The 24,533-nt window shown below is 43.1% G+C and overlaps 1 protein-coding gene and 1 non-coding gene across 7 annotated transcripts in view; both read left to right on the plus strand.

The window, feature by feature from the left end:
• The window catches only part of PDE10A (phosphodiesterase 10A), a 596,079-nt gene that overhangs the window by 497,268 nt on the left and 74,278 nt on the right, over window positions 1-24,533 (plus strand). For all 6 annotated transcript variants that reach the window (XM_038769179.1, XM_038769195.1, XM_038769187.1 and 3 more), the window contains exons 6-8: window positions 19,260-19,400; window positions 22,154-22,309; window positions 24,099-24,149. In XM_038769179.1, the coding sequence (XP_038625107.1) occupies window positions 19,260-19,400; window positions 22,154-22,309; window positions 24,099-24,149 (348 nt within the window). The remainder of the gene's footprint in view (window positions 1-19,259; window positions 19,401-22,153; window positions 22,310-24,098; window positions 24,150-24,533) is intronic.
• LOC119924563 lies at window positions 20,328-20,465 on the plus strand. The gene has a single exon (XR_005449269.1). It is a non-coding gene; the product is annotated as a small nucleolar RNA SNORA7 (small nucleolar RNA).

Genomic DNA, 24,533 nt, shown 5'->3' on the forward strand with positions numbered 1-24,533 from the left:
AGCATCTTGCAAGGAATACATATTTTAGGAAGCTGTGTAACCACCAACTTATCCAGTAGCCTGAAGATAACCTTTCACCACAATATCCAACATTATCCAACCTTGGCTTCACTGAATCTGTCTTCTAGTTCTCCTCTTATCTCTCTGGCCTTTCATGCTCATTCTCCTTCACGGGCTCCTCCTCTGTCTCCCAGCTCCTACTGGGGGGGCCCCTAAAGGTTTAGTTCTGGTTCCCCGTCTATTCTCCATCTATACTCATTCATTTGGAGAACACAATCGCTCCCAAGCCTTCAACTACCATCTCTATGCAGCTGATACTCAAATCTCCATCTCCAACCCCGATCTCTCTCCCTCTCTCCAATCTCTCATCTCTTCCTGCCTTCAAAACATCTCTACTTGGATGCCCTCCCCTCACCTCAAATTCAGCATGTCCAAAACAGAGCTCCTTATCTTCCCATCCAAACCCTGTCCTCTCCCTGATTTTCCCATCTCATAAGCTCACAATCTTGGTGTTATTCTTGACTCCTCTCTGTCATACAACTCACATGTTCAATCCATCAGCAAATCCTGTCAGTCCCACCTTCACGACATCGCTAAACTCCGCCCTTTCCTCTCCATCTAAACTGCTATCACTCATCCTATCCCGCATCTTTGCTGACCTCCCAGCTTTCCACATCTCCCCATTCCAGTCCATACTTCATTCCGCTGCCCGGATCATCTTTCTACAAAAACATTCAGGACATGCCACCCCCCTGCTCAAATATCTCCAGTGGTTGCCTATCCACCTGGGTATCAAACAAAAACTCTTCACCATTGGCTTTAAAGCCCTTCATAATCTTGCCCCCTCCTACCTCATCTCCCTTCTCTCCTTCTACAACCCAGCCCGCATATCACCTTGATCTCACCTGTTTCACTGCTGCCCCATGGCCCACACCCTACCTCTGGGCTGAAATGCCCTCCCTCCTCAAATCTGTCAATTATCCCCCCTGGCATCAAAGCCTTATTGAAGGTATACCTCTTCCAAGAGGCCTCCCCAGACTAAGTCCCACTTTTCCTCATCTCCCACTACATTTTGCATTGCCCTAAATTGCTCACTTTGCTCTTCTCCCTCCCTCCCTGCCCCACAGCATTTATGCATATATCTGTAATTTTATTTGTACTGCTGTTTGTCTCCCCCGCTGTAGACTGTGAGCTTGTTGTGGGAAGGGGTTGTCACTCTTTATTGCTGTACTTTCTCAAGTGCTTAATACAGTGCTTTGCCCACAGTAAGTGCTTAATAAATATGATTGAATGAATGAATATCTGATCACCCGGATGATCAAGAGGCCACAGATGGTTTTCTTAGCCTTGCTTTGACCCTCTCTTTGTGTTCTACTTTACTGCTATTTATCAATCAGTCAATCAATAGCATTTATTAAGCACTCACTGTGTGCAGAGCACTGTAAGAAGTGATTGGGAAAGCACAAAATAACATAGTTGGTAGACACGTTTTTCTGCCCACAAAGAGCTTACTGTCTAGAGGGGGAGACAGATGGAAGCAACCGCTATACTATGTAAAATGTTTTGATCTTTCCCTGAGAATGGTGAAAGGGAGGAGAAATGACATAAGTGAATAACCCAAACAGATGAAACTGTCATAGTGGGTTTGAATCAGCGTGGTCTGGAATGAGCCTAGGCTTGGGAGTCAGAGGACTTGGATTCTGTGATTCTTGCCTTTGTGGAGGTTGTAGTATATAGTATATATAGTAGTATAGTAGTAGTAGTATAGTATATAGTATCCTGTCTATATGTTTGTACGTATTTATTACTCTATTTATTTTACTAGTACATATTCTATTTATTTTGTTAATATGTTTTGTTCTGTTGTCCATCTCCCCCTTCTAGACTGTGAGCCCGCTGTTGGGTAGGGACCGTCTCTATATGTTGCCAACTTGTACTTCCCAAGCTCTTAGTACAGTGCTCTGCACACAGTAAGCGCTCAATAAATACGATTGAATTGAATTGAATTGAATTGCTGGATGGTGAGCTTTAACTTTTTGGATATTTCTCTTCTTTGTGGGTATTTTTCCTGCTTTCTTTCCCTCTCCTTTTTTCCTCTCTCACTCCCTCTTCCCATTTTGCTTTGGCTCCCCTTTTTCTTCCCTTGCATCCTTTCTTTCTCTCTCTTTCTCTCTCTCAACTAGTTAGTGATATTTATTGCAGAGCACTGTACTAAACACTTGGGAGAGTACAATATAACAGAGCTGGTAGACACAGTTCTTGCCCAAAATGAGTATCTCTCTCTCTCTCTCCCCCATCCCCACCATCAGTGGTATTTATTGAGCACTTACTGTGTTCAGAGCACTGTGCTAGGCACTTGGGTGAGTACAACATAACAGAGTTGGTAGACTCATTTCCTGCCCAAAACTAGTCTGTCTTGCGCTCTCTCTCTCTCTCTCTCTCTCTCTCTCACACACACATACACACACACACACACACACACGTACACATCAAATAATGGTATTTATTGAGAACTTACTGTGCGCAGAGCACTGTACTAAGCACTTGGGGAAGCCCAGTACAACAGAGGTGTTATATGTGATCCCCTCCCATGAGAAGCTTGCAGTCTACAAGGGAAGACAAACATCATACTACATTAGGAATAGGGGAGATAGGAGAGTATAAGAATATTTACATAAGAAAAGAAAATGAAAAAGACATCTGTCTTTATTTTCCTCCACTCTCTTAGCTCTTCTGTAAGGTAAGTATTCATGGAGATGAATGCAAGGAAAAATGAACACCCCAGGAAATAATCTACCTACCCGTTCAGCTATAAAGTGTCAATTACAGGTTAAAACAAAGCAGGGTTTCAATGAGCCCTTCATGATATTTAACCAAAACAAAGGCTCCATCCTATTGACAATAGGGCATATGGGGAGAAATTAGTGTTCCAAGTGAGAGCTATTTAGTGTTCAACCTTATTATAAGAAACACCTGCCTACTTTTAGACTAAAATTACAAGATCTGAATGATCTCATTAGATGGAAGAGAAATGATTTCTGACAGGGAGGGGAGGAAGCTGGGAGGAAGAGAGAGTTTTAAATTTATTCTCCTGTTCTTAAGTGAGTACTACCTGCAGAAACGAATGCAGGCATGAGCTAAATAGTAAATGTGTTGATATTTTTAGTAGATAAGAGCAAAGAATCAACACTTGGATTGGGCGGTAGCAATCAAATTGACTCCCAGTCAATTAATCAATTCTATTTATTGAGTCCTAACCGTGTGCGGCATACTAAGTGCTGGGGAGAGAGCAATACAACAGAATTGTTTGACGCGATCCTTGCCCACAGTCTGGGAAGCAGCAGGGCCTAGTGGAAAGAACTTGGGTCTGGGAGGACCTGGGTTCTAATCCTGTCTCTGACACTTGCCTGCTGGGCAAATCACTCAACTTCTGTGGACCTCAGTTTCCTCATCTGTAAAATGGGGATCCAGTACAGGGTACTGGTTTTAAATGGTGAGCCCCATGTAGGACAAGGGCCATGCCAACCTGCTTCTCTGAATCTATGTATTTATGGTATATAATAAGCGCTTAAGAGACAACACCAGTCATAGTATTCATTCATTCAATTGTAATTATTGAGTGCTTAGTACTAGAGCACTGTACTAAGCACTTGGAAAGTACAATTCACCAACAAAGAGAGACAATCCCTGCCCAACAACGGGCTCACAGTCTAGATCGGGGAATAGTAATAATAATAATAACAATAATGGTATTTGTTAAGCACTTACTATGTGCCAAGCACTGTTCTAAGAGCTGGGGTAGATACAAGGCGACCAGGTTGTCCCACATGGGGCTCACAGTCTTAATCCCCATTTTACATATGAGGTAACTGAGGCACAGAGAAGTTAAGTGGCTTGCCCAAGGTCACACAGCGGACAAGTGGCGGCGCCGGAATTAGAACCCATGACCTTTGACTCCCAAGCCTGGGCTCTTTCCACTGAGCCACGCGAATAGTAGTAATAGTCAATCAGAAACCACAGTCCAGGATGCAGTCTGAGAGAGAGCATGCTTTAGATTTCAGACATTTCTCTCTAACTTGTGGCAGACCACATCCATTACAAATCCCCTTTCCATTTAGTTGAAAATAGGGATGGAAACACCTGCATAATTAAGACCAACCGAATCTGCAACAGAAAAAAAGTGATTCTGACACTTGCTTTGTCAAACCGGCTGCGTTCGGGGCTCTCTTCTTACGTTTCAGAAGTGGCGGTTTTGGAACACGTGCTCCACTTTCTCACTTCAGTCGGTTACGTGGTATTTTATATTCTCACAGTATCCCAGGGAGCTAGGAAACAACCGTTGTAGCAAATCAGAGTTCTGATTAGCCGGGGACACAGTTTCTTTAAAACGCACCCTAAAATATGCAGTACTTCCTAAAGGCACATCTATTCCAAGAGACCTTCACCAGAGAAAGACTAAGCCTCCATTTCCCTCACTCAACCTCCCTTCTGCGTTACCTATGTACCTGTGTCAATGTCCACCAGGCACTTGATTTTTACCACACCCTCAGCCTCAAAGCACTTATGTACGTATCTTTACCTCCTGCTATGTGCATAATTTATTTTAATAACTCCCTCCAGACTGTAAGCATTTATGGGCAGGGAATCATGTCTTTCATCTCTATTATGGTGTATTATATTGTACTATATCATACTCAATTGTTTTGTAGCGTAATGTACTCTAGCGTACTCTCCCAAGCTGTACATGCAGAGGCACGCCACAAATACCATCGATTGATCGATTCAGACCTCAGAACTACACAATATACACGACCTGTACCAAACAGTAGATGCAGAATCAGTAAAGGGAAGAATGTTAAGACTGTGAAGCAGCGTGGCATAGTGGCTAGAGCATGGGCCCAGAAGTTGGAAGGATCCGGGTTCTAATTCCTACTCCACCACTTGTCTACTGTGTGACCTAGGGCAACTCACTTCACTTCTCTGAGCTTCAGTTACCTCAACAGTAAAATGGGGATTAAGACTGTGAGCCTCATGTGGGACAGGGGCTGTGTCCAACTGGATTAGCTTGTATCTACCCCAGCGCTATGTAGAGTGAAACACTTAAATACCATAAAAAATGCATTTACAAGTCACTTAACTTCTCTGTGCCTCAGTTTCCTCATCTGTAAAATGGGGATTAAAACTGTGAGCCCCCCATGGGACAACCTGGTTACATTGTAACCTCCCCAGTGCTTTGCACATAGTAAGCACTTAATAAATGCCATTATTATTATTATTATTATCATTATTATTATTCCAGCAGCCTTTTACAAGCATAATAGTACAATAATCATATTTGTTAAAGGGCTTTCTGCCTGTCAAGCACTGTACTAAGTACTGGGGTAGATAAAAGATAACCACATCAGACATAATCCTTGTCCTACATGGGGCTCACAGGCTAAAGAGGAGGGAGAACAGATATTGATTCTCCATTTTACAGATGAGGAAAACTGAGACCAGAGAAGTTAATTGACTTACTCCAAGTTACACGGCAGGCAAATGGTGGATCGGAGATGAGAACCCAGTTCTCTGACTCCCAGACTTTGAGCCTAGTGGAGATTGTCTCTGTTGCTGAATTGTATTTTCCAAGCGCTTAGTACAGTGCTCTCTACAAAGTAAGTGCTCAGTAAATATGATTGAATGAATGAATGTTCATTCCACTAGGCCTCACTTGACTAGGGCATCGACAACTTCTCAAAAGGTTTTGGCTGCCTGGGGAAGTTTATCAAGATGTTAAGATCATTTCACATCATCAATTACTATGCCAGAAATGGAGAGTCCTTGTCAGATCTTTTCCCCGCTACAACCGGGGTATAACAAGCTGTGTTCTGCTTCAGACTTGCTCAACATACATGTAAACAGCCATGTGTGAGGTATGTACATACCATTGATTAATTGACTGATTGATTTTTGTAGTGTCAGGGTATGATTCCAACCTACTGGAAAGATCTAACAACTCAACAAACGGAGAGCATTATCCGAAATCCTTGAATCTGCCATATTCAGATTGTGGGCCCCCCAGGGACATGGAACATGTCTAATTCCCGCCAGTGAAATAATAGCAATAAATGTGGTATTTGTTAAGTGTTTACTGTGTGCCAGGCACTGTATTAAGCGCTGGGGTAGATACAAGCAAATCAGGTTAGACACAGTCACTGTCACTTGTGGGTCTCACAGTCTCAATCCCCATTTTATAGATGAGGTAACTGAGGCTCGGAGAAGTGAAATGACATGTCCTAGGTCACAAAACAGACAAGTGGAAGAGCTGAAAATAGAACCTGTGCTTAGTACAGTGCTCTGCACACAGTAAGAGCTTAATAAATACTAGTGCCACTATGGTAGGTCCTATAGACTAGATATAGCCTGTGAATTTATTGTAATCTGTCTACCAACTCTGTCAAATTGTACTCTTCCAAGCAGTTAGTGCAGTGCTTACAGACGGTAAGTACTTAATACATACCACTGATGGGTACTGCATTGACTAAAGTGTAAACTGCAGGAAAACAGGGATTATGTGTACCAACTTTTGTATTTTCTCAGACAGTGCAATCCTTGTGAGGACAAGCATTCAATGAATACTCTGTACTGTAAGCTCATTATGTACAGGGAATGTGTCTGCTGATTCTGTTGCAGTGTACTCTCCCTAGTACTTAGTTCTGTGCTCTGCACATAGTAAGCACTCAATAAATACCATTGATTGATTGGTTGATTGACTGATAGCGATCATTGTCATTTGGAACCATACAACTAAAGGAAACAAACAGAAAATTGTGAACTTAAAATCTGGAAAATCCTTTAGGGTAACTAACATTTAGCCCAGAGAAGGCTTTATACCAACCGGGCAAATCATAAATGTAGCCAAGGATCTCCATCAAAGACACACATCTGAATACTGCCACCAAATTCAGCTTCCTGGGTCGCGAACTGTCCAATAAGCAAGTCAACAAATGAATCATTCATAGTCACTGAGAGTTGACGGAGTGCTGAGCACTGTACTGAAGAGGTAGAAAACCAAACCAAGAAAATAGCAGAAGAACGACTTGCAAGGTGGGCACAAATGTGACAACAGAATTCATGTCAGAATCATTATCTGTAAAGCTATTGGAGGGGAAGGGTCCAACATTCTCTATATTTGTGTGGCCTGGGCTTCCTCTGGGAAATGGAAATAGGAGTCAAGGATGGAGGGGAAGAGTTGTTGTTGAGTGGAACTTTCCCCACCCCACATAATTTTGAATCAGGTAGTGCATTTTAAACCCTGGGAGAATTGGAGAATCCATTTTCATAATAATTAATGGAGCACTTTAGAAGTATTGATGAACCCCTAATTGCTCTTGTGTATGAGAAGTTCATTCCTTGACTGATTCAAGTCAACAAATACTGGGGAAAATTTAACTCTCAAGAGGTATGTTTTCCATTCACAGAAGAAAAAGTGTCTTTCTGTGATTTTGGTTTTGTTTGGAATGAGAAGCAGCATGGCCTAGTGGAAAGATCCTGAGCTGGGGAGTCTGAGGACCTGGGTTCTAATCCTGGCTATGCCACTTTTCCTGCTGTGTGACCTTGTGCAAGTCACTTCTCTGTGCCTCAGTTCCTTCATCTGCAAAATGGGGATTCCGAACCCGTTCTCCCTGCTCCTTGGACTATGAACCCCATTTGGGAACTATTATCTCATATCTACCCCAGCTCTTAGTACAGTGCTTGGCACATAGAGAGCACTTTACAGATATTACAATTGTCATCATCATTAATAATCACTCAATCAGTGGGATTCATTGAGCCCTTACAGTGGGCAGAGCACTGAACTAAGTGTTTGGGAGCGTACAATACAACAGAATTAGCAAACACATTCACTGCCCATCGTAAGTTTACAATCTAGAGGGGGAGACTTGCATTAATCTGAATAAATAATTTATAATATTTAATTTAAAGATATGTACATAAATGCTATGGGGTTGGGGGTGGGGTGATATATGTTGAAAGGTCACAGAACCAAGTGTATGAATGACACAGAAGGGAGAGATTCCCAAGCTACATGACCTTTCCACTAGGCCATGCTGCTTCTCATTCCAAACAAATCCAAAATCGCAGAAGGGAAAATCAGGGAAGACCTCTTGGAAGAGGTAGGACCTTAATAATGCTTTGAAGCTGGAGAGGTGCTAAGGATGGATATTGAAAGTGAGATCGTGGGAAAGGGGTCGGCAGCGCGATAGATGAAATTGGGGCACAGTGAGTAAGCTTATGCTAGAGGAGCAGAGTGTTCAGGCTGGACTGTAGTAGGGGATTAGCACGGTGAGGTAGGATGGAGCAAATATTACAATTATCATTCATGAACAGAATTAGTATTCCTTGCTTGGGTTCTGGTTAGCTGCGTCATAGTTGAACGGTCACATATCTTCAGCTAATTGTTCAACTTCCAGTGTCGTAAAATGTCTGCGAAAGGGGTATATTCTTGATCATGTGTACCAGTTCTGTATTAAATCATACAGTAGCCTATCTGTGGTCTGGAATGAGTGCAGTGAAGTTAACCTGCACGTAGTTTAATCCAATAACTAGTGGTCTAAAGGAGGATTAGAAAAGAGCAGTGTAGCCTAAGTTTTGGTGACAATTATTGTTTTTCTAAAAGCATCAATGTTGTACAAATTACGGTTGAAAGATTATGAAAGACACCATTCCATCTTCCAAATTTCAGAAAGCATCCTTTATTTTCAGCCACAGATTTTGCTATTGTGTGGCATCCATCCATCTGGTTGCTGAGTGAGTCAACTTTTCCATCTCTGCTTTAATTCACATTATCCTCATGGATTTTAATGCTTCATCTTATTGCTCTTTTGTTCAGCCAATCTCCAGTGCCCCAAAATGTGTTTTCTTGGAACTGAATGCCCTGTGTTGCCATGTGAAGATTTTCTCATTACGCCGAATTCATTTTGTGGTCAGTGGCCCAAGCTTTTCCTGTTTTCCCTTCTCAGTTTTTTCTTCCCTTCCAAGGCCATAGAAATGACTCAGATATCATCAAGTTAATGTGTCGTCAGGAAGAAATAGCATAACATTTTAGGTTTTTATCACAATAGGCCTGGTTGAGAAAGTCTGTCTCTAAGTAAAGGGAAGCAAGACAGAAACATCTCTCAATCTGTAGCTAGTCCACCCTGCCCAACAGCAAAGTGGAGAGTAAATTGAAAGTGATATTAAATCCCTGCTCCTGGAAGATGAATCAATCGTATTTATGCTCTTAGTCTGATGGAAGATACTCTTAGTTGCCAAAATCTCTTAACAGGATTCCTTCACTCTCTCTTACTTGTATTTACACACCTCTGCAAGCTTGAATGAAAAGTGAAATTCCAGTCATTTCCTGAAAGAGCAATGCGGAGTCTCTGAGTAGATCTAAATCAATCACTGGCCATGAACTGTGGGGGGTACACACCGCAAAAATAGCCAAACCCTTCCCCCTCTCTGTTCTCCCAAACTCCAGAAGGGCTCTGGGAAAGAGCACAGTTCCTGGGTCTCTCACAGATTCTTTCCATCTCTGGGAGAGCAAGCTGCTGACCTCGTTTTTCTGCTCGAACTGGGAGAAGGGTGCAGTTTCTGGAAAAAGCACCTGGAATCAAGCAGAAATCGTTAGGTACCTCGTTTGAAGATTTCTTAGCATCACAGAGATCTGTATCTAAGGCAGATACACTCAGGATTATACCCCGGGCTCTGAGATGGAGCCAGTCAATCAATCAATCGTGTATTTTAATAATTATAGTATTTGTTAAGCGCTTATTATGTGTCAAGCTTGCAACAGCACTAGTGTAGATGACAAAAGATTGCCATTGTTGACACTGTTCCTGTCCACGTGGGGCTCAGGTAGGAGGGAGTAGGATTTAATCCCCATTTCACAGATGAGGAAACCGAGGCACGGACCGGTTAAGTGACTTGCCCAAGGTCACACAGGCAGCAACTGGTGGAGCCGGGTCCTGTGACTCCCAGTCCCTTAGTCTTTCAATTAGGCCATGCTGTTTCTTGAGTGCGTAATAAATAATAATAATAATAATAACAATGGTTCTTGGCAAGTGCTTACTGTGTGCCATGCACTGTTCCAAGCACTGGAGTAGATACAAGTTAATCAGGTTGGACACAGTCCCTGACCCACATGAAGGTCACAGTCTTAATCCTCATTTTCTTAATGAGGTAACTGAGGCCCAGAGAAGTGAAGTGACTTACCCAAGGTCACACAGCAGACTGGTGGTGGAGCTGGGATTAGAACACAGGTCCTTCTGAGTCCCAGAGCTGTGCTGTATCCATTAAGCCAGCTGCTTCTCTTATTGTGTGCCGCACACTCTACTAAGCTGTTGAGAGAGTATAGTGTAGACTACTCCAGTGGTTGGGCATCCACTTCTGCATCAAACAAAAATGCACCATTAGCTTTAAAGCGGTCCATCATCTTGCCCCTCCCTTGCTTCTCTTCTTCTACAACCCAGCCCGCACACTTCGCTCATCTAGTTCCACCCTTCTCACTGTGCCTCAGTTTCACCTGTCTCACCATCAACCCCTAGCCCACATCCTGCCCCTGGCCCGGAGCACTCTCCCTCCTCAAATCCGACAGATGGTGACTCTCCCCACATTCATAGCCTTATTGAAGGCACATCTCCACCATGAGGTCTTCCCAGAAGAAGCCCCACTTTTCCTCATCTCCCACTCCCTTCTGTGTTGCCCTGACTTGCTCCCTTTATACTTCCTCCCTCTCAGCCCCACAGCACTTATCTGTCATTTTATTCATTTGTATTGATATCAGTCTCCCCCACTCTTGACTCTAAGCTTGTTGTGGCAGGGAATGTGACTGTTTATTGTTGTATTGTACTTTCTCAATCACTTAGTACAGTGCTCTGCACAAAGTGCTTAATAAATATGATTGAATGAATGAATGGATATACACATTCCCTACCCTCAAGGATCTTACAATCTTGAGGGGGAGACGGACGGGGGATGGAGTGGATTGAGCTGGGACCTTCTTGACCTTACTTCTTCCCCCTTCATCAAAGAAGGTGCTAAGCAAGTCCCCACATCCAAACTGGTTTTGCCTCAGGCAGTCAAAGATATGAGAGGCTGCTGTATGACCTTGGAAAAGTCCCTTCACTTCTCTGTGCCCCGGTTTCCTCCTCTGTAAAATGGGGATTCAATTCTTATTCTCCCTCTTACTTAGACTGTGAGTCCCTGGGGGGCAAGGACTGTGTCTGACCGAATTAGTTTGTATCCACCCCAGTACTTAGTACAGTGTGTGGCGTGTCATAAGGCACTTAACAAATACCAAAATTATTAGTAGTAGGAGTAGGAGGGAGGAACTGAGAGATGGAGTTGTGAAGTTCTGATAAAAGAGTATGGCCTAGAGTTAGCCTTGGTCAAGGTATCTAAGTATAGCCCATGTAATTCCCCCTCTAGACTCTAAGCTCCTTGTGTACCTGCCAACTCTATTTCACTGTACTCTACCAAGTGCTTAGAACAGTGCTCTGTGAACAGTAAACAATAAATAACAATAATGGATTGATTAAACTCCCATGCACAAGAAAAGCTGAAGGGTTGAGTCTGGGAACTATAGCCATTGAATCTCACTTCCATTCATGCTGATGGAATCCTTAATGGTATGAAGATGGATTAGATACAATATACTCTTAACTATAATTACACAATAAAATTTCTTAAACTGTGCTTCCAGTGAAGGGCAGGAACAGTCCCAACCTGATTATCTTGTATCCACCCTGGTGCTTAGTAGGGTGTCAGACACATAATGAGTGCCTCACAAATACATAATCATCATCATTATTATTATTACTATTATCATTATTATCATCAGTATATATTCGCTACTTATAGCAGATAAAGACATACCTCAAAAATCTGCTGATGTTCTTTGAAGGGTTAATAGGTGAATAATTAAAGGGGATAGTAGGGACAAAGGCATTTTAAGAGATCCTACATCAGATTTTTTTATTAAAAAGCACTGAATTACCATGAGATTTAAGGGACTATTCTACCATGAATAGAAAACTGGTAAAAAGGTAGTGAAAAAAGGGGTGGGGATCCAGAGACACTTTCCTATGTGGAGACACGTAAATCCTTTTAGGTCTGGTTTCATTTAACAAGCAGAAAGAATCTGGAAATAGTTTGCAGATGAAAACTAAATCCTTCTGAGGGGGCAAAATGCCTTGCAGGTGAGGAGAATGCATTGTAACCAGAGCTCACAAAACCGAATAAGCAGGCAGAAGAGAAGCGATAAAATTCAGTGAGAGTAAGTCATTTTTCAAGAGGTTCAACTCTCACACCGCTAAATATCCTTAGTGCCACCCAGGGGTATTGAATACCAGTGTTACCCATATGTTTATATTGATATGGTCTGAGGGACTTGAGTGGAAAGGAAGATACAGGATGGTGAATCAGAGAGGAAACTGGAACTAAAAAGGAGTATCCTACCCATTGAGAAGTGCTTTTGCTTCCCAGATCATTCATTCTATCAATCAATTTTATTATTATTATTACTTTTTATTTTAAGCCTTTACTATTTGTCAAGCCCTGTTCTAACCACTGGGGTAGATACCGGACACAGTCCCTGTCCCACATGGGGCTCATGGTCTAAGTAGAAGGGAGGAGGAGTGTATCTCCATTTTACAGTTGAGAGAACTGAGGCACAGAGACGTTAACTGATTTTCCTAAGGTCACACAATGAATATATTTATTGAGTGCTTACTCTGCAGAATACTGTACTAAGCACTTGGGAGAGTTCAATTTAACATCATCATCATCATCATCAATCATTCTTATTGAGCGCTTACTATGTGCAGAGCACTGTACTAAGCGCTTGGGAAGTACAAATTGGCAACATATAGAGACAGTCCCTACCCAACAGTGGGCTCACAGTCTAAAATGAGACTATTCCATTCCCATTCCTAGCCCCAGAACACTTTTGTACAGATCCATTTCCCCTATCTATAATTTGTTTGAATGTCTGTCTCCCCAACAAAACTATAAACTCCTTGTGGGAAATGACCATTTCTACCAACTCTACTAAATTGTACTCTCTCAAGCACCTAATAAAGTATATGACACCCAGTAAACACTCAATAAATATGACTGACTGATTGTATTACACACTTACTAAATGCCAAGGACTGTACTAAGCATGGGGGGAGATACAGATTAATAAGAGCAAAAGAGCTTTAACAGTATAACAGACACATTCAGCAAACATTTGGCAGAACGGGGATTAGAACTCAGACCCTCCGACTCCCATTCACGTGCTCTTTCCACTGTGTCATGCTGCTTCTTGATCAGTGTGTCAAAGTTATTAAAACTGAGCTCCTACTCTGTTTCAGAGGACTGTAATAAGCACTTGGGAAAGAACAATACAGTAGAGTTGGGAGACATGAGAAAATCTCCAAGAGAAAATGTTTTCTCTTTGGCCTCAAACATTATTTCAGAAAGGAGTGGTTTTCCCATTTTTGGGTGGCTGAGGTAAACAGTGTCTTTTTGGCTGTGAAAGATCTTTTAAAAAATGTTTGCAGACACACATGACTCTTCGGGTGGAGAGAGCCCTCTGCTGTTGCTATTTGCTATATATTTGCTATATTTGCTATATATATATATTTGCTATATATATATATATTTGCTATATATATATATATTTGCTATATAAGCATCAGCACAGTATCGCTGACTGTTGAAATCACAACCAAAATCCTTTGTAGAAAATATAACTAAATCATGCAAAGAGAAAAAGTAAAAAAAAAAAAAAAACGGTTTTTAGCATAATACTAATAATTATGGTATTGGTTAAGCGCTTACTATGTGCCGAGCACTGTTCTAAGTGCCAGGGTAGATACAAGGCGATCAGGTTGTCCCACATGGGGCTTACAGTTTTAATCCCTGTTTTACAAATGAGGTAACTGAGGCACGGAGAAGTCAAGTGACTTGCCCAAAGTCACACAGCTAACAAGAGGTGAAGTCGAGATTAGAATCCACAGCTTCTGACTCCCAAGCCCGTGCTCTAGCATCAGAGCCGTTTCTGAGGCACAAAGTTGTATTTAGCATGTCCAGCCCACATTACCTGCCTTCATTTGCCTTTGAAGATTCTCCCGTCATTTGAATAATGAATTCATCTATTGATGGTATTTTTTGGGTGCCACTCTGGGCAAAGCACTGGGCACTGAGCCTACAGGCAAGCCTAACAGAGTTAAGAGACACAGATTCCTGCCCTCAAGGATCTTCCCCACAACTGAAAATAATAATAATAATAATAATAATGGTATTTGTTAAGCGCTTACTATATGCAAAGCACTGTTCTAAGCACTGGGGTGGATACAGGGTAATCAGGTTGTCCCACGTGGGGCTCACAATCTCAGTCCTCATTTTATTCATTCATTCATTCATTCAATTGTATTTATTGAGTGCTTACTGTGTGCAGAGCATTGTACTGAGCGCTTGGGAAGTACAAGTTGGCAACATATAGAGACAGTCCCTACCCAACAGCAGGCTCACAGTCTAGAAGGGGGAGACAGACAACAAAACATAGTAGCAAAATAAAATAAATAGAATAGTAAATATGTACTAGTAAAATAGAGTAATAAATCTGTACAAACATATATACAGGTGCTGTGGGGAGGGGAAAGAGGTAGGGCGGGGGGATGGGGAGGAGGAGAAGAAAAAGGGGGCTCAGTCTGGGAAGGCCTACTGGAGGAGGTGAGCTCTCAGTAGGGCTTTGAAGGGAGGAAGAGAGCTAGCTTGGCGGATGTGTGGAGGGAGGGCATTCCAGGCCAGGGGGAGGATGAGGGCTGGGGGTCGACGGCGGGACAGGCAAGAACAAGACACAGTGAGGAGGTTAGCGGCAGAGGAGCGGAGGGTGTGGGCTGGGCTGGAGAAAGAAAGCAGGGAGGTGAGGTAGGAGGGGGCGAGGTAACGGAGAGCCTTGAAGCTGAGAGTGAGGAGTTTTTGCCTGATGTGTAGGTTGATTGGTAGCCACTGGAGATTTTTGAGGAGGGAGTAAGATGCCCAGAGCGTTTCTGCACAGAGATGATCCGGGCAGCAGCGTGAAGTATAGATTGAAGTGGGGAGAGACAGGAGGACGGGAGATCAGGGAGGAGGCTGATGCAGTCATCCAGTCGGGATAGAATGAGAGATTGAACCAGCAGGGTAGCAGTTTGGATGGAGAGGAAAGGGCGGATCTTGGCGATGTTGCGGAGGTGAGACCGGCAGTTTTTGTTGACGGACTGGATGTGAGGGGTGAATGCGAGAGCAGAGTTGACGATTACACTAAGGTTGCAGGCTTGTGAGACGGGAAGGATGGTAGTGCCGTCAACAGAGATGGGAAAGTCAGGGAGAGGGCAGGGTTTACAGATGCGGTAACTGCGGCACAGAGAAGTTAAGTGACTTGCCCAAAGTCACACAGTTGACAAGTGGCAGAGCTGGGATTAGAACCCATAAACTCTGACTCCCAAGCCTGGGCTCTTTCCACTGAGCCACGCTGCTTCTCTATATTGCAACATATTGCTGAACCAGGTTAAAAACCTCTCCCTTTTCCCTCCCCTAAAAATTGCAGCTTTGCCTCTGAGAGCAAATTAAAGTTCCTCCCAGACAGATTATAGAGCCGAAGCAAATAGCAGTTCATTAAAACCTCCACTTAAAACTGAGTGCAGTGCATTCTCCTTTATGGATGTTGGAAGGGGTAAGCGATCAATCAATGTATCAATCAGTTGTCTCTTTCGAGCTCTTATTGTGTGCAGAACACATGATCATTATTAGCTTATGCAGATGCACACATTTGAGGTGATTGTTTTTGGATTTTTTCCTCGTGTCTCATAATTTCGGGTCTTTTTTTATTCAGTTAAACAGACTCACCAGTCAGAAGTTCGAATAAGAAGTAGATGTTTATTTGGCATAACTTACCAATTTGGGTACTTAAACCAATCTTCAGATGGGCAAATGTATATTTGATCATAAAAGTAGTTGATTCTCCAAAAATGACACTGCACTGCCAGATAATGATGATAATAATAACGTTGGTATTTGTTAAGCGCTTACTATGTGCCAAGCACTGTTCTAAGCCCTGGGGTAGACACAAGGTCATCAGGTTGGCTCACAGTCTTAATCCCCATTTTACAGATGAGGTAACTGAGGCCCAGAGAAGTGAAGTGACTTCCCCAAAGTCACACAGCTGACAAGTGGCGGAGTCGGGATTAGAACCCATGACCTCTGATTTCCAAGCCCGGGCTCTTTCCACTAAGCCACGTTGCTTCTCTATGGCACAACAGATAGCAAAACATTCACTGTGGGCAGGGAATGTATCTGTTATATTGTTATATTGTACTCTCCCAAGCATTAAGCACCCAGTAAATATGATTGATTCAGTGATTGATTGGTTGCTTGACACTAGTGATTATAAGTGAATCATAACATCTTCTGGTCAGGGCCACTTTGGGTCAAAGTAGATCGACCCCACTGAGTCAAACCAAACTGTCTAATGGATAGAGTATATGCTTGGGATTCAGAAGGACCTGGGTTCTAATCCCAGTTCAACCACTAACTGGCTGTGTGACCTTGGGTGAGTTATTTAACTTCTGGACCTCGGTTACCTCATCTGTAAAATGGGGATTAAGATTGTGAGCCAACCTGATGACCCTGTGTTACCCCAGCACATAATGGGGATTAATGCTGTGAGCCCCATATGGGGCATGGACTCTGTCCTTATTAGCGTGTATCTCCCCAGTGCTTAGAACAGTGCTTGGCACATAGTAAGCACTTAACAAAAACCATCATCATTATTATTATTATGATTATCGGGAAAGGACAGCTCATGGAGGAATGTCCAGCCCATTTATTGACAGTCTTCCCTGGTTAACAAATACCAGAAAAAAAAATAATAGACAATAGCTCTACCCTTATGGAGTTTACAGTCTAGGAGGAGAGACAGACACACAAATAAACTACAGATGGAGGCTTGCTAGAGTAGGTGAGACACAGTATTCACTCAGTAACATCTGTGTAGACCCATTTTTCTATCTGTGTCTATTGGAGAGGTCTACCCTCTTCTGGATACAGGTTTTCAGTTTAAGGCTTCCACTGTCAGATAGGTTCTTGTTCCAAGCCATTTGTGATCATTGGGAAATCACCCTTTTGTAATCATAGTAGTAATAATAATTATAGTATTTGTCAAACACTTACTATGTGACAGGCATTGTACTAAGTGCTGGGGTGGATACAAGAAAATCAGGTTGGACACAGTCCTGTCCCTCTCCCACATCGAGCTCACAGTCTTAATCCCCATTTCCGTATGTGGTAACTGAAGTGCAGAGAATTAAAGTGATTTGCCCAAGGCCACACAGCAGACAACTCACGGAGCCGGGATTAGAACCCAAAACCTTCTGACTCCCAGGCGCGTGCTCCATTAACTACGCCATGCTGCTTCCCATATATCAATAAGTCATTTTTATTGAGAGCTTACTGTGTGCAGTGCACTGTACTAAGTGCCTGGGAAAGTACCATATAATAGACACTCTCCCCAGCCACAATAAGCTTAAATCGACTGACTCTCTCATAGCAATTTAGGTTCATGGTCAGAATGGGTGATCAGGCATTCAGCACCCTTTTTGAGATAACTTTCACGTGCTGGGAGGCAGTTATTTCTTTCCATGGGTCAGTATAAATCCCCAAACAGCGATTAAGTTGTCCTTTAGCTTTCTCCTTTCTTTCCCAAAGAATCTCAAACCCTTTCATCTTCCTGTCTAATCAAATTATCCAAGCTCTCAATTTCTGGAACAGTTTCATGCTTCTCTCCACCCCTCTAAGTTCCATGATTATCCTCATCACCACCCTACAGAGTCAAGGTTGTCATTATCATCACTGGTATTTATTGAGCACCTCCTGAGTGTGAAGCCCCGAACTAAGCATTGGAGGAGTACAACAGAAACAAGATACATGATTCCCGCCTTCCAACACCTTACTCTTATAAGAGATAGATGGACAAAGCATATTGCCCCAAAATAGGGAACAAGGACATAGCAGTAGTACATAAAGTACATAAAGTACATAAAGTAGTACAAACATATCCGTCTCTGCTTTGGGACTCCATTCTCTATCATAAAACTAGAAATAGATCACAAATTCCATGAGCGGAGTGATTGTCTCTATAACTTTCATGTTCTCGAACATGGTGTCCTGTGCTCTGCATAAGTAGGCAGTCATTAAAGTATTCTGCAGCAAGTTGGTCCTCAATAAATCGTGATGATGATCCCGATGTATTTGATCTCGCACTTGTTACCAATATTGAGCATCATTCTGTTTCATTGGGCCATATTAATAATCTGATCATTTTGAATTCTGTCCCCGTTTCCAGTTGTAACTTCCCCATCTTGCTCTCCTCTGCAGAATGATCAGTATGCTTTCAGTGTTACAGTCCACTTTACACATAAAACATCTTTTATGCCCAAACTCCACATGCCTCCCCTGATACAACCCAATCTCTCCTTTGTTGTCCTATGGCAGTGACCTATTGTACAGCCTCGAGGCTTGTGGGATATGTGGAATCGTCTCAGACGTAATCAGGGAAATCACGGAAGAGAGGTATCCTTCCACTGCAGAAGGAAACCAAACGTCAGTCCTTTGTGTGGGAGCAAATAATTCCGATACCAAATAGGTTTGATTGGTGGAAAAGATGAACTGTTCCCTGTATGATTAATTATCTCATTGAATGTGTGCTGTTGAGTAAATTTTAACTAACTCCTAAGAAACACCAGCTTCGTCTTCAAGGGTGTTTTGCTTAGAAAGGCAGAGAAGTTGCCTCCTTGGCATGTTTAATGGCATCTTTCCAGTAGTATCAGATAGGGAAAAAGTCATTCTCTGAGCAGTTAACAAGATCCACGCCACAGGTTGCGAGAAGCAGTACTGACTGCTTCTCCCTGCCATCGGGTGTAATACTGTAGATTATCGGTTGGTAAGCCTGGAAAGGGATGTTTGTGTGCCTGGGTATTTCAGACTGGATTAGCAGATTCCAGTTCATATTACATATTATAAATGATGTGTTCGTCTCTGATCCTCTTGATAATGTTAACTTTTTGTGCAGAAACATCCATTTTAATCTACTGATACGATGGAGGCCATGTTGTCTTTCTTCCTCAGCTTCTTCCAAAGTGTTTTCCACAACTTGGTCCCCAGCCCCACTTGCTCTGGCCTAGCTGAAGGTCGATTCTTTTTGTCTTTTCCAGAGTCTGTGTGTTTTCACCCCTCCTGGAGCAAAGGAAGGAAAACCACGACTGATCCCTGCTGGCCCGATTGCTCATGGCACGACGATATCTGCCTATGTAGCCAAATCGAGGAAAACATTGCTCGTGGAAGACATTCTTGGGGTAAACCATTCCTTACTTTACGTACTTCATGCAGTGTGGCTTAGTGGATAGAACATGGGCTTGGGAGTCGGAAGGACCTGGGTTCCAATCCTGGATTCTCCACCTGTCTGCTTTGAGACCTTGGGCCAGTCACTTTATTTCTCTGTGCCTCAGTTATCTGTAAAATGGGGACTGAGCATGAGCCCAGTGTGCTACAGGGACCGTGTTCAGCCTGATTTACTATTATCTACCCTAGTGCTTAGAACAGTGCTTGGCACATAGGGCTTAGCACGTATTATAAAGCTTTTCCAAGCTAGATTGCTAAAATGGAAAATTGTAGTAGGAAGTGGAAAGAGAGGAATAGTAGGGGTAAGAGTACTTTTCCAGCGTCTCTGTGCACGAAGCGCCATGCTAAGTACTGGGAAATTATTCCCAGGTGGGAATTAGATCGGATGCCAGGCCTCTGTTGGGCTCAGGTCTAAGGATGGCAGCATGGCATAGTGGATAGAGCTTGGGACTGGGAGACAGAAGGTCACGGGTTCTAATTCCAGCTCCACCACTTGTCTGCTGCGTGACCTTAGGCAAGTCACTTCACTTCTCTGTGCCTCAGCTACCTCACCTGGAAAATGGGGATTGAGACTGTGAGCCCCACGTGGGTCAGGGACTGTGTCCAACCCAGTTTGCTTGTAACCACCCAGCACTTAGTATGGTGCCTAGACCATAGTAAGCACTTAACAAATACCATAATTATTATTATTATCATAACACTGATTGATTGGTTAGGATGGCCTGAGTACCTGAGCATCCCCACCTTGCCCTGGCTAAGTGCTGACAAGATTCAGACAGGGTTAAATCAGTCATTTTCATTGAGAACTTACTATGTGCTTTGCTTACTGTACTAAGTGCTTGGGAGAGTCCAATATAACACAGTTGATGGACATGTTCCTGCCCCTCTCAGGGTGGCACCTGCAGAGTTTGCAGTACTCTAGCAGTCTCGGCTGTGGGAGGGAGAGTCAAGCAGAGGCCTACCCATTCCATTACTAGCTTGGGTAGTGGCTAGCGAGTGGCAGGCAATTTGCTACAAGTCAAAACTCACCTGTGTTGGGCAGCAGTGGCATGGAAGAGAATTAAGGGTAGAGACTGAGGTTTACTGCATGGAAGGTAGCAATGGTAAACCACTTTGAGATTTTTACCCAGAAAACTCAATGGGTACACTACCAAATCGATTGCAAGATGGAGAGTTGGGCACTGTGGAAAAAATGTGTCTGTGGTGTCGCTATGGGTCGGAAACGACTCGACGGCATCAAGACAAGACGTGGTCCTCACCCACACTAGTTTACAATCTGGAAGGAATCGGTAGATGTAGATCAAAACTTTATTCCCCCCCATCTCCAGCCCAGGCTGGCTTGAGTAAGCCGTGTGTCTTCCCTCATATCTAAATAGATAGTCAGAGTAGTTGTTTTAGGAGAAGCACTGTGGCCTAGCAGAAGGAGCCCAGGCTTGCAAGTAAGAAGACCTGGGTTCTAATCCTGTCTCTGCCACTCTGCCACTGTTACATTGTACTCTGTTAGATGCAAGATAGTCAGGTCAGACACACAGTCCCTGTCCCACATAATAAAATACAGTGTTAAAATTCAGAGTCCATTGGGGGCCTCAGAATAGCGACTTGCCCAAAGTCACACAGCTGATAAGTGACGGAGACGGGATTAGAACCTATGACCTCTGATTCCCAAGCCCGTGCTCTTGCCACTAAACTACGCTGCTAAACAAGACACATTCCCTGCCTCCAATATGGCACTTCACTTCTCTGGGCCTCAGTTACCTTACCTGTAAAATGGGGATGAAGACTTAGTGTGTGCAGAGCACTAGACTAAGCCCATATGACAGTACAATACAACAGAACTGGTAGAAAGGGAGGCACATTTTTTATGGTATTTGTTAAGCACTAACTATGTGCCAGGCACTGTTCTAAGCACTAGGGTAGATACAAGATAATCATGTTGAACACAGTCCCTGTCCCATATAGAGTTTACATTCTTAATCCCCATTTTACAGATAAGGGAACTGAGGCCCAGAGAAATGAAGTCACTTGTCCAAGATCAAACAGCTGACAAGTGACAGAGCTGGGATAGGAACCCATGACCTCCTGAGGCCCAGGCTCTATCCACTAGGACATGCTGCTTCTCTAAGCATGTATTGCTTTACATTGAAATACAATTGGAAGGATTGTTAAATATCATTTCATATTATTTCCTAATCCCTGTCAAGTAGGAGGGAAAGCTCGTCTAAAAATTGCATCAGATTTTAGTTTTATTTCATTTCCGTGTGGGGAAAAACTTTTAAAATCCATCAGTTGCTCAGTCAGTGGTACTGATAGAGCACTAACTTTGTGCAGAGCACTGTACTAATTCCTTGGGAAAGTACAATATAAGAGTTGGTGGATATGATCCCTGTCCACTGGGAGCTCACAGTTTACAAGGAGAGACAGACATTAAAATAAAAAGACCTTCATTTGGAAGAATGGTCAGTTCTGGAGATGGAAAAATTACGGGGCACTTAAGAGTGGGTAGTGAGTCTACTTTTGACAAATTAATCCTCTTAACTGAGTATTTATGGTGTGCAGAGCACCATGATAAGCACCTGGGAGAGTACTCTATAATGGAGTTGGTAGACTCGTTTGGCTTCTATTATGTTTGCCCATCTGGGTCGTCGTTTCTCGATTCCCCATCCCCATTTCATCACGCTGGTCATTTCCAATCGGTTCTATTCCTTAGGATGAACGATTTCCCAAAGGTACTGGACTGGAATCAGGGACTCGTATCCAGTCTGTTCTTTGTTTACCAATCGTCACTGCAATCGGAGATCTAATTGGCATTCTGGAGCTGTATCGACACTGGGGCAAAGAAGCCTTCCATCTCAGTCACCAAGAGGTGAGGGCCCGCCTTCAAACCTGTCCCCCTCCTCAGTGCTTACTGGATTTCTGTGCGTGGGTATTAAGAGAAACGAAAGTGGAAAAAAGAGTATCCAATAAAGGATACTACAAGAGGCAGTGGGTGTGTGAAGGGAATCAGCAGCATTTTCTCCAGTATACTGTGCTCCGAAAGAATGGGACTGTGACTTTTCATGCTTGGTTTGTCCTTGTGACCCCATCCTCCTGGAACAAGGGGACAGAGAAGTCATTCATTCATTCAATTGTATTTGTTGAGCGCTGTGTGCAGAGAACTGTACTAAGTGCATGGGAGAGTACAATACAACAAGAAACAGACACATTCCCTGCTCACAATGAGCTTACAGTCTAGAGGGATATCTGGATAGCATCACTTTCATTTCAGTCAAGTTTTGCAAGCTCACTGGAAGCCTCTACTGCCAATCTATCAATCCATGGTCTTTATTGAGTGCTAACTATGTGCAGAGCACTGTATTAAGAGCTTGAGAGATTACAATGAAAGAGGAGTAGACTCAAGGAGCTTATGAGTAAGACTAGTGTGTTAATAGTAATAATAATAATAATAATAATAATAGTATTTGTTAAGCGCTTACTATGTGCCAAGCACTGTTCTAAGCTTTGGGGGGGATACAAGGTAATCAGGTTGTCCCACTTGGGGCTCACAGTCTTAATCCCTGTTTTACAGATGAAGTAACTGAAGCACAGAGAAGTTGAGTGACTTGCCCAAAGTCACGCAGCTGACAAGTGGCAAGGACAGGATTAAAACCCATGACCTCTGGCTCCTAAACCCGTGCTCTTTCAAATGAGCTATGCTGCTTCTCTAAGTTAGTGAGCGTGGGCAGGGATTGTCTCTCTTTACTGCTGAATTGTACTTTCCAAGTGCTTAGTACAGTGCTCTGCACACCGTAAGCACTCAATAAATGCAATTGAATGAATGAATGAACAAGTTGGGGAGACACGTTGAAATCAATTACAGAAGCAGCAAGGTATATGGTTATGTGCTTAAGTGTTTCAGAAGGTAAGATCAGTCCATCCTGGAAATACCTTTGGAGATTTCACAAGGTTTTTAGGAATGAATTGTTCTACTGTTTTCAAACAAAACCATTAGTGATTCCTTTACCCTGTCAGTCTCATTGTGCTTGCAAGACAAGCCACCAATTCCCTTCGTAATCTGAAATTAAACTGACGTCCACGCTGAAACTGAACAAGGAGAAGCAACGTGGCCTAGTGGATAGAGCGTGGTTCTGAGAGTCAGACGGACCTGGGTTCTAATCCCAGCTCCACCATTTGTCTGCTGTGTGACCTTGGGTGAGTCACTTCACTTCTCCATGTCTCAGTTACCTCATCTCTAAAATGGGGATCGAGACTGTGAGCCCAATGTGGGACTTGGACTGTGTCCAACCTGGCTATCTTGTATCTACCCCAGCGCTTAGAACAATGCCTGGAATATAGTAAGCACCTAACAAATACTAAAAAAAAAACCCAAACTCCCCAGTTATCCCTGTTTGACATGCTTTCTCCATGGAAATCAACATGGTCTAGCAGGTGGCAAAGTCACCATAGTGCCCAGACTTGAGATTCACGTCTACTTCTTCATTCTAAATCAAGAAACCCCTCTGCAGGAGGGTAACTGGATGGGAGGAAGGCATTTAGCTCCTCTAAAGAAGACAGATCCTTCCCCATGAGCAGAGGAAAGGTATTGGCAAGCTGGTTTTGAGGAGTCAGAGTGTCGTTCCGAGACTTTTCCAACAGTTTCATATGTTTTATTTCAGGTTGCAACGGCGAATCTCTCATGGGCCTCAGTAGCAATACATCAAGTACAGGTGAGATGTGCAGTGTGCAGAAGGTAGGGCGAAAAGGGAGAAAAAGGAGATCTGTTTAGAGAGGTTGGGGGCCCACAGTCAGGCAGTCAACTGTATTTATTGAGTTCTTGGGACAAAGTAAGTGTTTAACAAATACCACAATTATTATTATTACTATTATTGTTAGATCTTGGTCTTGAGCCCCCAAAGACACAAAGTCTGCCATCATTTTGCCTCTTCTTTCTTCAACCTGGACATGAGTTGGGTGTTTGGGGCAGAGCAACCATCTTCCTTCTCGTACCATGCAGACAAGCGACTTCCCCGATGATTTTGCTGGCAGAATATCCAGGCATAGAAAAACTTGGACTGGGAAAAGAAAACATTTGGCGGCTTGCAGTTCAGTCT

Source organism: Tachyglossus aculeatus, chromosome 2, assembly GCF_015852505.1.
Source record: "Tachyglossus aculeatus isolate mTacAcu1 chromosome 2, mTacAcu1.pri, whole genome shotgun sequence".
NCBI lineage: Eukaryota > Metazoa > Chordata > Mammalia > Monotremata > Tachyglossidae > Tachyglossus > Tachyglossus aculeatus.